At 42.6% G+C, this 13058-nt stretch overlaps 1 protein-coding gene across 1 annotated transcript in view; it reads left to right on the plus strand.

Moving 5' to 3' along the window:
• Window positions 1–610: 610 nt before the first annotated feature.
• The window catches only part of plekhh1 (pleckstrin homology domain containing, family H (with MyTH4 domain) member 1), a 32798-nt gene continuing 20350 nt past the window's right edge, over window positions 611–13058 (plus strand). Inside the window, exons 1-3 of the mRNA XM_079370053.1 lie at window positions 611–891; window positions 5887–6071; window positions 12761–12823. Coding sequence (XP_079226179.1) covers window positions 5928–6071; window positions 12761–12823 — 207 coding nt within the window. The 5' untranslated portion in view covers window positions 611–891; window positions 5887–5927. The remainder of the gene's footprint in view (window positions 892–5886; window positions 6072–12760; window positions 12824–13058) is intronic.

Genomic DNA, 13058 nt, shown 5'->3' on the forward strand with positions numbered 1-13058 from the left:
TAGCCTCAAATTGTCATTGCATTTAAAGAGACACACACCAGAACTGAGCGTTCTGAGAGAGCTCGGTTCTACAGGGTCAAAAACCTTCTCTGGTGCTTGATTCATGTTGGACAAAAGCACAGCAAAGATTTAGAGCACGGGGGACTGCTAGAAAAGGCGAAAAAGGGATATAATATTTCCCCTTTTAGAAAACTTTAGTGTGATGATCATATAGCCTTTAGCTTTGAGTCTTTGTGCTTTGCTTTAATAGAGTCTGAACAGCAAGCATGGCTACAGATTTGATTTAACTTTTTTAATGCAAAATCGACAAGGTCAGCGCTGATAATTTGTCATGTTTGAACATTACCAAAGGGAATCATATATGTTCATTGTGTCAAGCTATAAAATCAACTCTTTCTGTTACTGTTTAAAGTTAGAAAAGGGCAGAACTCCTACCCCCCCCCCCCCCCCCCCCCCCCCCCCCCCCCCCCCCCCCCTCAGCTCAAAGAAATCCTCTCAAGGCTGTGTTTACATCCTGCAAGAAAGAAAGAAAAAACCCTAGCCAGCCTTAATGCAATATCCTGAGCAGCTCCTGCACATAAGAGGGGGGCCTGACTCCTGGAGAAATTTGATCCTGCAATGGGCCCTTTAAAGGAACATGGGATGAGTCTGTTGAATGGAGCGCAGAGTGAGTCCCACTGAAGTCTGCGCTCCAAAGAAGAGCGAAGGACAAGTCAGCGGGGCGACACACGCAAGCATTGAAAACAAATGAATGAGACACGAAAGCGGAGAGGACGTGGACGGACTGAAGAAGAAGAAGTTATGAGCCGAGCTGCGACGAAGCACCGGGGAAAGTGTCCGTAAGAGGAGAAAGCCGACTGAAGGGGGGGAGAGAGACAACAAAGTCACAAGGTAAAGCGCTGAAGGACTCCGCATATTGAAATATCCGATTTATACTTCCACCGTATCTGCTACTGTTTTGGACACATGTTCCTCAGGATAAATCTAACCAGGACGCTGGAGTTTGAAATTGGACAAAAGTCGCTGCAGCTGCTGCAATGTAGCCTATTTGAGAGATGTTTGAAACTGGTTGAACTTTTTCGCTGACCGACGGTTTTACGGTTGCTACTATACTACTAAGCCGTGTGCGTCAGGCACACCTGTTCCGTGTGGCCTTTTTTGGACAAAAACTTTCCCATTGCTTTGCATTGGAGGAGCTTTAAAAATGATGTATCAAAGTTCTGTCCCGTCTTTATGTGAATCCAGAAAAGGGGACATTTGCCTCGTTGCATTTGCTTGACTTGCAGCCTACTGTATGTCTTCCACATATGCTCTCTTTATGTTATTATGACCATCTGGAGAAATCATATCCTTTTTTGCTCCATACATCATTCTGACTCACAACCCAAAGCTAAACCATTCACATAAGATATATAATCTCTCTTGTAATGCATTAAGGGGCGTCTCTTACTATAAAATCATGCTTCATTTTTGCTTCAAAACATACGCATTGCATGATCTGCACTGAAGCAATATATCCCAGGATTTAAGTAAGCTCTGCAGGACAGGACTGATGCAGAGGTAGATGTTTACACCTCAGCACAGAAGAATGTCAGGGCCTGTGTTTAAGCCAGAGACTGATAATGAGTGTGGTCAGTTTTGCAGAGGCCTGTCATTAACCTGAGTTGGGAGAGAGCTTTCTTGCTGAGATAGGTAGGAGGAGAGGATGTAGAGGTAAGAAGGGAGAAAGGAAAGAAGGGAGGAAGGAGGGTGGGAAAGGTGCTGCAGGAGGAGAGGGAAGAAGCACGGGGGAGTGAGCGGAGTTGGAGGAGGAGTGAGTCAAGATAGATAAGATGGGAGGAAGAAAAACATATGAAGTATATTCATGATTGACAAAAAAGTAGGCCTAAGACTTGCATTGAACTCTGTTCGGCTTTTATTCTCTAATTTGAGTAATTTCCGTGTTAAACTTGCCCTTATGATCTGAATTATTATATATATATAAAAAACACGGAAAACAGAATCTGCTTTTGCACCAAATATTTTTTTTTTCTAAGAATATGGGCAAAAGTTAAGAATTGGGAATCTGTATTCAGATCCACCTCCTCTTTATTTATAGGACTTAACCCTAGCTTTAACTCTAAAACAGGACCAAAATAGTGAGGTACTAATTTAAACAAAAGTGTGAGGCCGACTTGACTGAATGGGAGTTGACAAAGGTCATTTTTGTTAAACATTCTGGGCCTCCAAGGAGAAGATATGGCAATTTATAACGCACCCATACTTGACTCGGTGTGCTCCTAGATAATCTGTCTTTGTCTCCTTTTTGTAAACACGGAGATCTGCCACACTGACACCAATCTGCAGCAACTGACCCACATTTCCACACATGCTCCTGTGCTCTTTGACAGGAAACCTTATTTTTACTCTGGAGTGGGATGTGAGGAGGTTGGATTCCAAAATGTGGGGAAGCCAAGTTGGACCTTGGTGGAGACAACAGCGGGGATTTAAAACGTCTAGTGGGGATGATATCACTGAACCACCTAATCACTTACATCACCGCAGCTGCATGCTCAGCAGTGTGTCAGTGTGTGTGCACGTGTGTCTGTTTCCAATCTATGTCAGTCAGTGTGTATCTCCGTCTCTGCTCTGTTAAGCATGCTCTCAAGAGTTATGACAAGTAGTTGGGGAGTGTGTGTTTGAAGATATAGTGATTAAAGAGGTACTAGTCAATGACAGCACTGACTGGAGACCCGTACCCTGTGCATCCTCTGAAGAGCAGCACACAACCCTAAAATCAAAGATTGCAGTCAAACATTTAGATTTTGCTGCACTCTTCCCTATCCAAAGAATTTTGAAGAGTTTTGAATAGAAACTCTCCTTGCTTGATATGAAATCTAACTCCGTCTGAGAAATAAAGCAGCATTACTGTCAGGGTAGTCAGTGGAAACCAAAGGCAGCCCTATAGAAAAGATCCTGCTGGGATCATTGTGGTGGCGTTTCCATTCAGTCGTCTTCCCCAGTGTTTGCTCTGGCTGCGTCTGTGTGCAAGCTTCTAGCAGCTAGATGGAAGTAGAGAAGCTCCAAGGGCCTTCGTGTCTGTCTACAGCAAGGGAAGGACTGCTGCTGCAGATGTTGGGCTCTGTTATAGACCCTGTCACTCTGGGTGGCCTTAGAGCTTCCAAACATTCACACCATGCACATCATGGATAGCTTTGTTGTATTCTTGGATGTCTATCCTACATTTTTCCAACATTGGCACAACATGAAGACAGACAGTAAATACAATGCAGAGTAGAACATTATTTATTGGAAAGTTTATGGCAATAGACTCAGCGGGAAACTGTCTTATCCCCACATTAGAGTTGTGTTCGTGACAGAGTTCAAAATGACTCCAACTTAAATCTTAGGTGTTATAAAAGCTACACAACTTTCACACACAACCTGGCATGCAATACGGGGTTGATTCTAGCCAAACACACACTCACGCAGAGAGGAGATCAGGCGTTTTTTAACCTATGTTTGTCCTCTAAACTTCTCCTGCCCAGCAACATTTCAATTTGCTCTTCTTAATTTATGATCTTAACATTCAACTCCTTTCTTATGTCAAATCATTATCTCTTATCAATCACTGATTGATTTGTAAATTGCTAGTTTCTTTAAACACAGCAGTTACTGTTGTTTGTTGTTACATAATATGATTGGAAATGCATACATCCCAAAATAACATTAGTAATAGTTAGCTTTTAAGTGAGAACTATATTTTTTATAACCGATAAGTATTTTACTATTCGATACTGTAATTTTTAGCTTAACAGTATCTAATACCGCTCAACATCCCTTTGACTGATGTTACAAGATATGATCAGGGAGTCACATTTCCAAGCTATAATAGCTTGCTAGTAGCTAAATGAGTAGGCTGTATTAACGTTTTGATGATCATTAACATGTCCTAACAGATAATGATAGCAGTCAACCATAGCTAAAATGTATGTTATAGGGTTAATGAATTAAAAGGGAAATGTTAAGATACTTGTATTATTATGCTAACTTTAGCATGCTTATTGTATTGTTTATAAGGAAACAGAAATGTGAGCTGAATGCTTTAGCTAGCAGTTCTGACTTAGCTGTCAATAGCTAATGGTTTATGAAACAGGCTATGATGTTTTACCTTGAAATATGGCTCAAAGATTATCTGTATTTTCACTACCTTGTGTCTTTTCAGTTTCTGATAAATAGAGAAACAGAGACATGATAATGATTTGTTTGATGTCCTACATTTATACGGTTTGCAAACTGGGACTATAGCAACGTTTAGATTTTCTGTTCTTTTCCTGTGTGTGTTGTGTTTGGAAATGGCTAATGTTTTGATAAAGGGAATGAAGCGTTTTTGATAGTTTAGTACCAATTGTCACACCAACCTTGTTTCGGATATGTGAAAAGTGCTCCAGGACTTGTTCCTGGGAGAATTAGCATAGCAGTGCAGAGAGTGTTTAACCATCATATGGCTTGTTTGCACCCAGCTGTTAGCTGCTGCAGGAGCGCCTGGCCTGTCCTTGCTTGCCCCAGTGTGGCCTAGCAGGGTTTATTCAAGCGGTCTGGTTTTTCCTCTTCCCCCAGGCCAGCTTCCTGCCTCACTTGACCTTCATATGCTCCTCTGTAACCTCGGACAGAGAGAGGGAGACGTTAGCTGGACCTTAACTGGCCGGCCTGCGTACAGCGGTTGGCTAGAGAAAACCTCCACATGCATGACTTCTGTAATTTGTTTGCGAGGCCTGTATTTATGAGCATGCTAATTGTAGGGAGTACCATGGTGCAGTTATAGTTGCTGGACTTTGAACGTCTGCTGTTTTGCTGACGCTGTCTGGCTGCACTTCGAGTCTGTCTGAATACTGCTTAATGTTTTAACTCGCTCAGAACTTTATTCAGTTTTATTTTTACTTAACTTTCTCTATAACCTCACGCATCACTACGTCCTGGCTCCTTGTGAGTCGTACCCACAAAGCTGATTGATACGGCTTCTTTTATCTCAAGATAATCAGGGTTTTATTGAACTCACTCAGTAGGGCCTTAACCTTTGTGAATGAGCCACCAGTCAATCCTCTTCAGGTAAAAATAACCTCAGTGCCCCGGTTTCCTACATTCAGTACTTGGCCCATTCATTCTCACACATTCCTTCCTCCTGTCTTTGCTGAGGCGCGCTGTGGGCCCCCCTCTCTAGCTGTGATGGGACTGTCATGCAGAAAGACACCATTGTGCTGCAGGGGATCCTGTTTCAGTCTTGCCTTGTAATTAAGAAGGGATTGCATGGCGAAGGAGCTGTGGGTTTAGGTGGGAGAGAGAGCAAGGGGGGATTGGGTTAGTAGGTAATTTGGCTAAAAAGCAGAGTGCTGACCTGCTTTGTAGCTGGCAGGCCTGGGAGCCGGCACGCATGAACCCAACTCCCCCACTGACAGAGCCTCCCTGCTGAGGTTTTGTTCAGTGTGTGTGGGCATGCGGAGAGAAAGCGGATGAGAAGGAAGGAAATAATCAGGCTATTGCCAAATCTGTAAACGGTATCTTTCTGTGTTTATATATCTTTGTGGTTGTATGATAGAAAGTGAGAGGAAGCTTTCGTTAAACTCATTCAGTCATTGTTAATTATTACTGTTCACTTCACTCACATTTCCTCAGTGAATCATGGGAAGTGCGGTCAGTGAAGGGAATTTATAGGTGCCAAGTCATTTTTTGTCCTCTTGAAATGAAAATGAAAACAGAGCAGAACTCCTTGAGAATTTGAAATCACATTTCTGTGTCCCTTTTTGGATTGATACATCTCAATTCCTGCCTGACAGTCAAATCATACAAACCGAACATCAAACCATGCATTGCTGAGAAGGCTTGTTTTTTTCCCCCCCTGTCTTTCAGTACGTCTGAGTTCAGAGACATAGCAGCTCCGAATCTTGACCATGGCAGACGTGCTGGAGAGCGGCGGGTCGGGAGCCGTCAGAGTGGCCACTGTGGATTGGCAGAAACGCTGCGTTGCTCTGGAGATGCAGCTGCTGAGGTTCAGGCTCCAGGCGGGGAAAATACGAGAGCTGCTGGCAGAGAAGGTACGTAAGAAACTGGTCTGTCTGATAAGGTTTTAAGTCTTCTGCAGCAAGTTGCAACCCAACTCTAAAGTTACAACACAGTTGCTTACTAGGTAGAGGTTAACATGTTCATAAAAAAACAAAATCTGAACGACTGCGTACTGGGTGCTGGACAAAAAATGATATATAGAAAGGCAAAAGAAAGACTAAGTCCCCACATGAGAAGCTAATTAACATTCACTGACATTTTGATCCCCAGCCCCTCGGTCTGATGAAGGGCGAGGGCCTTAAACATTGTTGTTCCGACATGAGAAGGCTTTCACATGCTTTTTTCCCCCATCTCAGAAACTTGTTTTCCCGATGTGTCCAACACAGAATGGACCAAATGTGGGCCTGTTTAATCTTGTCATGCAACTTTGATTCTGCCAAAACGCTGAGATGTCACAGTGTCATCGTCTCCTTCTCCCTGCAGCACTCTTTGTAAGTTCTTTTAAGCATGAGGAGACAATTAAAGCACGAGGATCAGTCTGAAAAACAGGTGTGGATGACTGTATGTGTATGTGTGTGTGAAGTAAGACAGATGAGATTACTCAGCTTATTTGGTAAACATTTGGTCCACTCATTCTGTGTCATCAGTGGCTGGCTTCAGTTTCAAGCCAAGATGAATATTTAACATTTAACTCATCACATCTCGTGCTTTCTCCTAAACTAAGGGGGATGTAATCGCCATCCGCTGGCCAAATGCTCGTAAAGTTGTGGCTGTTGTAAAGCCTTGCTACCAGACACTTTGAAAAGTAATCAGCTTTCAACACAAGATCCAGCTCTTTTCTGAAGAGTTGTCGGTAAATAGAGTAAAAGTCTTTGGATGATGGGAAGGAGGAAACATTGCTCTTCTGTCTTGACCACGGGTTTCTTCGTATGAGGCCTGTCTTTATAGACTTATACTACTCTGAGCTGCTTTTGTTTGAAGTGTTATAGTGTGATCATCTCTAATTCGGCAGTGCTGGAGAGGTTCATTCAGTCAGTCGGCAGGATGTTTACAGTCCAAACATGACCCGGTGTCTGATAAGAGCAGGACGACTCCCTGCTGTGTCCAGTGTCAGGTTCTGTCAGACATCCAGCTGCTCTGATAGACTCCATGCAAAACACACACACTTTTACTAACTGTGAGAAAGTCCCTAATAAAGAGTAAATCCACTACAGTTACAGTGGAAGAGGATTTAATGCAAAGGGAGTTTATCATAAATCGGCTGATTGAAAGTTGTTGCAGCTGATAAGTAAAAAATTGCAAATATATTTATTCCATTCATACACCACCAAGGAAGCATTCGGCGTAAAGTGTCTTGCCCAAGGACACATCAGACACACTGCTGCAGGAGTTGGGGATTAAACCCCCAATCATCCTCTATGAACTTAGCCAAAACACAATACGCAGTAAATAAGCAGTTATTTAAGAAGGACGGGTGTCTCAATCATTGATCCCCTCTTTGACGTTGCTTCTCAACACCAACTCCATTCTCGCTTCTCAAGTTTCTCGTTGAACTGTAAACAGTGAAGCGCACAGAGGAAAGACAACTCTGCCTGGATGTCCCTGATCGCTGAATGCTGGCTTCACTGGAAGCCCTTGAAAAGTAGACCAGACCAGTGCTCCCAGAGACTGCACTGCATGATGGTGAAGAAAGAAGGGAGGCCAGATTCATAAACGTGGTTTATGAATACCTGGCGTTAAAATAGAAAAGCACTTTATGTGTTAATACAATAAACTGTGCTGAAGAGACAGAAAACACAGGAACTGTAAGTTACAGGTAAATGCACACATCAGCATATCACATCATATTGTTATCAAGAAGCTAAAGACATTTTCCTTTTGATGTGTTCACCTTATGGCAAGCGCCTGGTTTCACTTCAACTGTGGCGCCAAGAAAAGAAAAAAAGGGGTTTCAAGCTTTCTGAAACTGGACTAATTAATGTCCTTCACTTTTTCTCCCTCTTGAAAACTCACAGGTTAATAGCCAGCATACACAGTATTTATTGTGAAATGTTAGTTTTGGCATAGTTGCAAAGAAAAGGAGTTCCAACTCCTTTTTGAGGGGAGGGAAAAACAGCTAATTAATCCCCTATAAACACACGTGCGTACACAATCATAAACACTCATACAGCGTGAGCGGGGTTTAAGTGGAGGCCTGTGATGCCGAGTGTGTTTTCCTGATTCTTTGGAGGGCTGGGGGGCTGGGGGTGCTGAGGGACGACCATTCCGTCATGTTATTGCTGTTTGGAAAGTCTGCTAGTCTGCTTCACGCTCTTCATCCCCTCTCTTGCCAAGTTAGGAGTGTTTTACGCATTGACCCACTTTGGGATGGAAAAACACGAAGAAATGAAAAGTTGACTTGGTTGCCTGTGACACGGCGTTTCTCCACGGAGGCTGAGAGGAGAGTGAAGGACATGCCCCATTTGCCTTGTGAGGAGTGTAACAGGACGAGTTCTCCATGTAAGAGTTGTGTCTTTGGAGTTTCCAGAGGATTAGGAAAGTGTAAATGACAGCGGTTAGCTGGTGGCCTTTAAAAACAGAAACTTCTCCTTACAGCAACAATGGGAAGTGACTGGAAAGTGGACTGGCAGTGATTTTTTTTTTTTGGTGAAGAGATTAAACTAGGGCCGATACCAATATCGATATTGGGGGGGGGGGGGGGGGGAATCCAATACCAATATCCTCCTCAATTTAGATCTTTAGACAAAGATGAAAATAAAAATACTAATTTGTTGCACTGATCCCTCAAATGTAATTTTCAAACACAAGTCAAAACGCGACTAGAAAGTAACTGTGTATGAATGTTCATCACAGTTTCACACTCTTTATAGCGCCCTCTGCAGGTGGCAGAGAACTGTTAGTCTAATACCAGGAAACTCAAATGAAATGCCGACTGGTCAATAAACCTAATAATATTGTTATATAACTGTGATAAAATTAGCCGATACTTATAGTCACTGGACAGGCTAATATCGGCTGATATTATCGGCTGCCCGATTAATTGGTCGAACACAAGACATTACCATGTAAGAGAAAAGATTTGATCTTGAGATCTTTCTTTCTTTACGCTTCAAACTTCCCACACACACAAAACAGACTCAAAACTTGCTGAAAAATAATTTTTAAAGAGATTCATTAAAATGTCTTGGTATTGAAATTCTCGTTTAGCCAGTTTACGAAACTCACAAAACTGCCCCAGAATGTAAAAACATCTTATTCAGAGGATTTCTTTCAGGTTTTTTCTTTCTTTCATTACTTCAATAATCTAATACTGAACAAATTAGACTCTATAAGCATCACATGGCTCGAGGAACACAACACTGTCTTAGACTCGTGGTATCAGTCAGCGAGGGCGAGTGCTGAAAGGTCAACGGGTTCACATTTGTGCATAAACATTTATCTTCAAGAGTGGATTCTGTTTGAATAAGTGCTTGTGATTGTCTCTGTCTGTTTCAAAAGTAAAGGTCGGGTATGTTTTAAGGAACATTTGCTAAACTCCATGAAGCATCAGTTGAATATTTTACCAATCTCGCCCTTAAAACGCTCTTTTGCATCAGTAGCTATTTTATCATGAAAGTTGGCCTAATAGAGAATCATTGTAGTGTTCAGTCACTTGTTAGTTTTACCCTTTGTGACTCATTCTCTTCCTCTTCTCCCTCCCCCTGTTTTGAAAAGGATTTTAGCATTCAATGATTGAGCCGGGTCGTTCTTAACCATCAGCTGTGTACGGTTAATGATTAATAAGTCAAGAGGCTGACTTAGTGATCTGATCTGTCACGGAGAAACCAATATGGGTTGACCCCATTTTCCCTTCTCTTCTGTTTCAATCAATGGCAGGTGTTACCAATGTGTGCAACTTTTGTAGGACTTAGAAAAATAAAAGCAGTTTAACCCCTCTGGTATTTTTCTCTTTATTGCATAAACTTCCTGAAGAAAAAGAAGGTAAACATAGAGAAAGATGATGACGATGACTGAGCGCTAAGTCAAATGTAGGATGAGATCTTAAATCTGTCGCACTTTGTTCCAGGCAGTAATAGTGCACAGGTTGTTTTGTTTTGACAGGTCTGTTATCTGAATGTGAAGACAGATGATCAGGTGTGTGTAGCCAGTTCTCATCTTATCTCCTCTGCATTATCTGCCCCTCATGAATAAGACTTAAACACAGGGGTCACACTCTGCACACTCTGTGGAGGCTATACGCAGGTTAGATCAGCTCCGTTGGTTGGAGTCTGTTCATGGGATTTGTTCGCGTTATTGAAAATCTAGAATTGGATGCTATTTCTACTTCAAGTGTGGAGATACAGGCGTCTGAAACCGCTTATTCAAAGCTTCAGGAAACACGAGTTCCACCTCATCCGTTTGCAGCCCTCTCAGCAGCAGAGGATGACAGTTTTGCACTGTGGCCTGACAGATGCTGGATCACGCTCAGCTCAGCTACTCACAGCTCAACAGTTGGACTCTGCATTAACTGAATGCACAGGCACACACAGTCTGAAGTCCTATGCGATAACTTCAGCAGAAGCCACTTTGTCTGCATTTAATCACCATTTTGAGTAGCAATCAAGAGATGATATTTGACACTGATTTCTAACTAGGGATACTTGAAGGAGTCATTTGACAGTTACCAAGGAAAATAGTTTAACTAATGGGATAAGAAGCTTAACTAATGTAAAAGCATAGATACTATTGGGATGCGAAAGTATATATATGGATCCCTAGTGATCTAGTAGTTAAGTTGCACGCCCAATAAAGAGGCCACAGTCCTCAAAGAGGGCAGCCAAGGTTCAAATCTGACCTGTGGCTCCTTTGCTGCCTGTTATTCTTAACTCTGTCTCTCCTTGATTTCAGACTCTTCTCAATCCACTTTCCTGTCTCCCTTATAAAGACATAACGAGTGAAAAAAAAAAAAAACTCCAAACAAGTTGCTAATAGTAATGCAGTAAGATATTGACAGCTAAAAGCAGTTAGCTTAAACTCAAAGTTATAAGTCATGAAAAGGCACAGCCCATAGACCTGAGTGACCTTACCTATCTGTTCCTGCAGGGGCTCTGCAGTCCCATCGATGGCGATCTCAATGCTTAAAATGTGATCTGGGATATGATTTGCAATACAAAGGGCAGAGGTGGGACTCAAACCTACAGCAGTTGCGATGAGGACAACAGACTCTGTGCATGCGGGGTGAAACTTTGCTTCCAGCTCGGCCAAAAAAAACTGCGGTGCATTTTGCACTTCCACATCTGCTTCATTTTTCAACACCACTGGCACCAGTGATCTTTCTTCAATTACTTTAATTTTTGACTTCATAGGCACAATTCCATTTGGTCATTCTTTCATCCATTTCTTTACTCTTCTGTGTCAACTTCACTCTAAATGTGCGAGCCCAGTCATGGTCCAACCCACTCCTGACCTCCTCAAACTGGATGTGGCAGCCTCCTCTGATGACCACATCTCACATCTGGTCTACATTGTGACTCCTGACGCACTTTATTTTCACCTTAAGGGCTTGCTTTCTTGCCTCTCCTATTTTATTTATTTTTTGAATGGCTGACAAAGTGCTGTGTGCTATTTGGCTCAAGCTCTTATTGACTCATGATAAAGGTTTTTTTGACCTTGAGGTGAGGAGTCATCCAACCACTAACCGTCAACATGCACTCTTAATCTGGCTGTGAGGAAGCTCTCAAATGTTGTTAGAGGTGGATTTTTGGAAACCAGCGGTGTCAAGGGAGGTGACGAGAAGGGAGAGAGAAAAAGACAAAAGGGAGGGAAACAAAGATAACCAAAGGAATTCAAAAGCATCTCTGGGGCAGAGTGAATCCATTAGTCTGTTTGTTCTCCTTTCACCTGGGTCACTGAACTCGTCGGGAGGGAGTCCTGTGTTGAGCTTGCTGAGGGGGAAGACGCTCGCAGATGTGTGCATACTTGCAGGATGGACAGTGTTTGCCTTTGAAAGCACGAGTATGCATGCTTGCACAAAAGGTGACGCAAGCTTGTGCACACACATAGTAGCATTCTTCTATCACGGTGCTGCCTGTTTGACCGACAGGAAGGATGTTCGTCCTCCTCTGAGGGGCCTCTCTGCTACTTCTGCGCCCTTCAAGTGCCACTCCTAAACATGAATTAAACCATTTTGCAGAATCTTGAAGAATATGCCTCATCAATTACTCATTTCTGAATCACGTTTGTAAGTAATGACCTTTTATTATCGAGAATTTAAAAAAAAACCCAAAAAGCAAGTCACTAAGTGCCTCACAGAGGAAGCAAAATAAAATGGGCAGGACATGCAACCATATCTGAAAGCAAGTATTCTTGAAATGCCGTCTGTTCAAAGAGATCTCTGACTCATCTGACCCGATCTCTTTGTGGAGCTTGTTGCAGAACCTCGGGGAACTTTGATCCTCACCACGATTTTCCTGATTAGCAACACTTTTCCGAGCAGAGTTGGTGTTTCACTGCTTCCCTCTAAATCAGTCGTTGAGATTTCTTCCCTTTTGGCAAAGTCTGCTCGCTTCTGTAGCATGCTTGGTTGTCTGTCTGTGCTAAAGGGCTTCATGAGTCAGGTTAGGTGACGTTGAATCTGTCACTGTTACCTGTTTTCTGTGTGTAAAGCTGAACTTTTCAAAGTCAATTCTTGACTTTTGACTTGCTTTAAGATTCACTGTCATCTCTTCTGTGTTGATTTCAGATGCAGGAGTTGGAACAAAGGGTGACAGAAGCTGACCAGCGAGCTGAGAGTGCTGAGAAACAGGTAGAGGGGAGATTATAGATTCTTTGGATCACAACATGTGAAAGCTAGACCATATGGCCTCGCTTACTTGATCTGGAAATGTGGCAAAAGCACACGAAAAGAAGTTGTCAAAAGAAAAGTATAAAGAGATATTACAAGTAGAAAACTGATCACTTCTCAGGGACAGCTGTCATTCAAACCTGAAGATATTTTAGGAAGACACCAGCTCTTCAACTTCCACTTTCCCCAGCATTCA

This window comes from Symphodus melops, assembly GCF_947650265.1.
Source record: "Symphodus melops genome assembly, chromosome: 19".
Taxonomy (NCBI): Eukaryota; Metazoa; Chordata; class Actinopteri; order Labriformes; family Labridae; genus Symphodus; species Symphodus melops.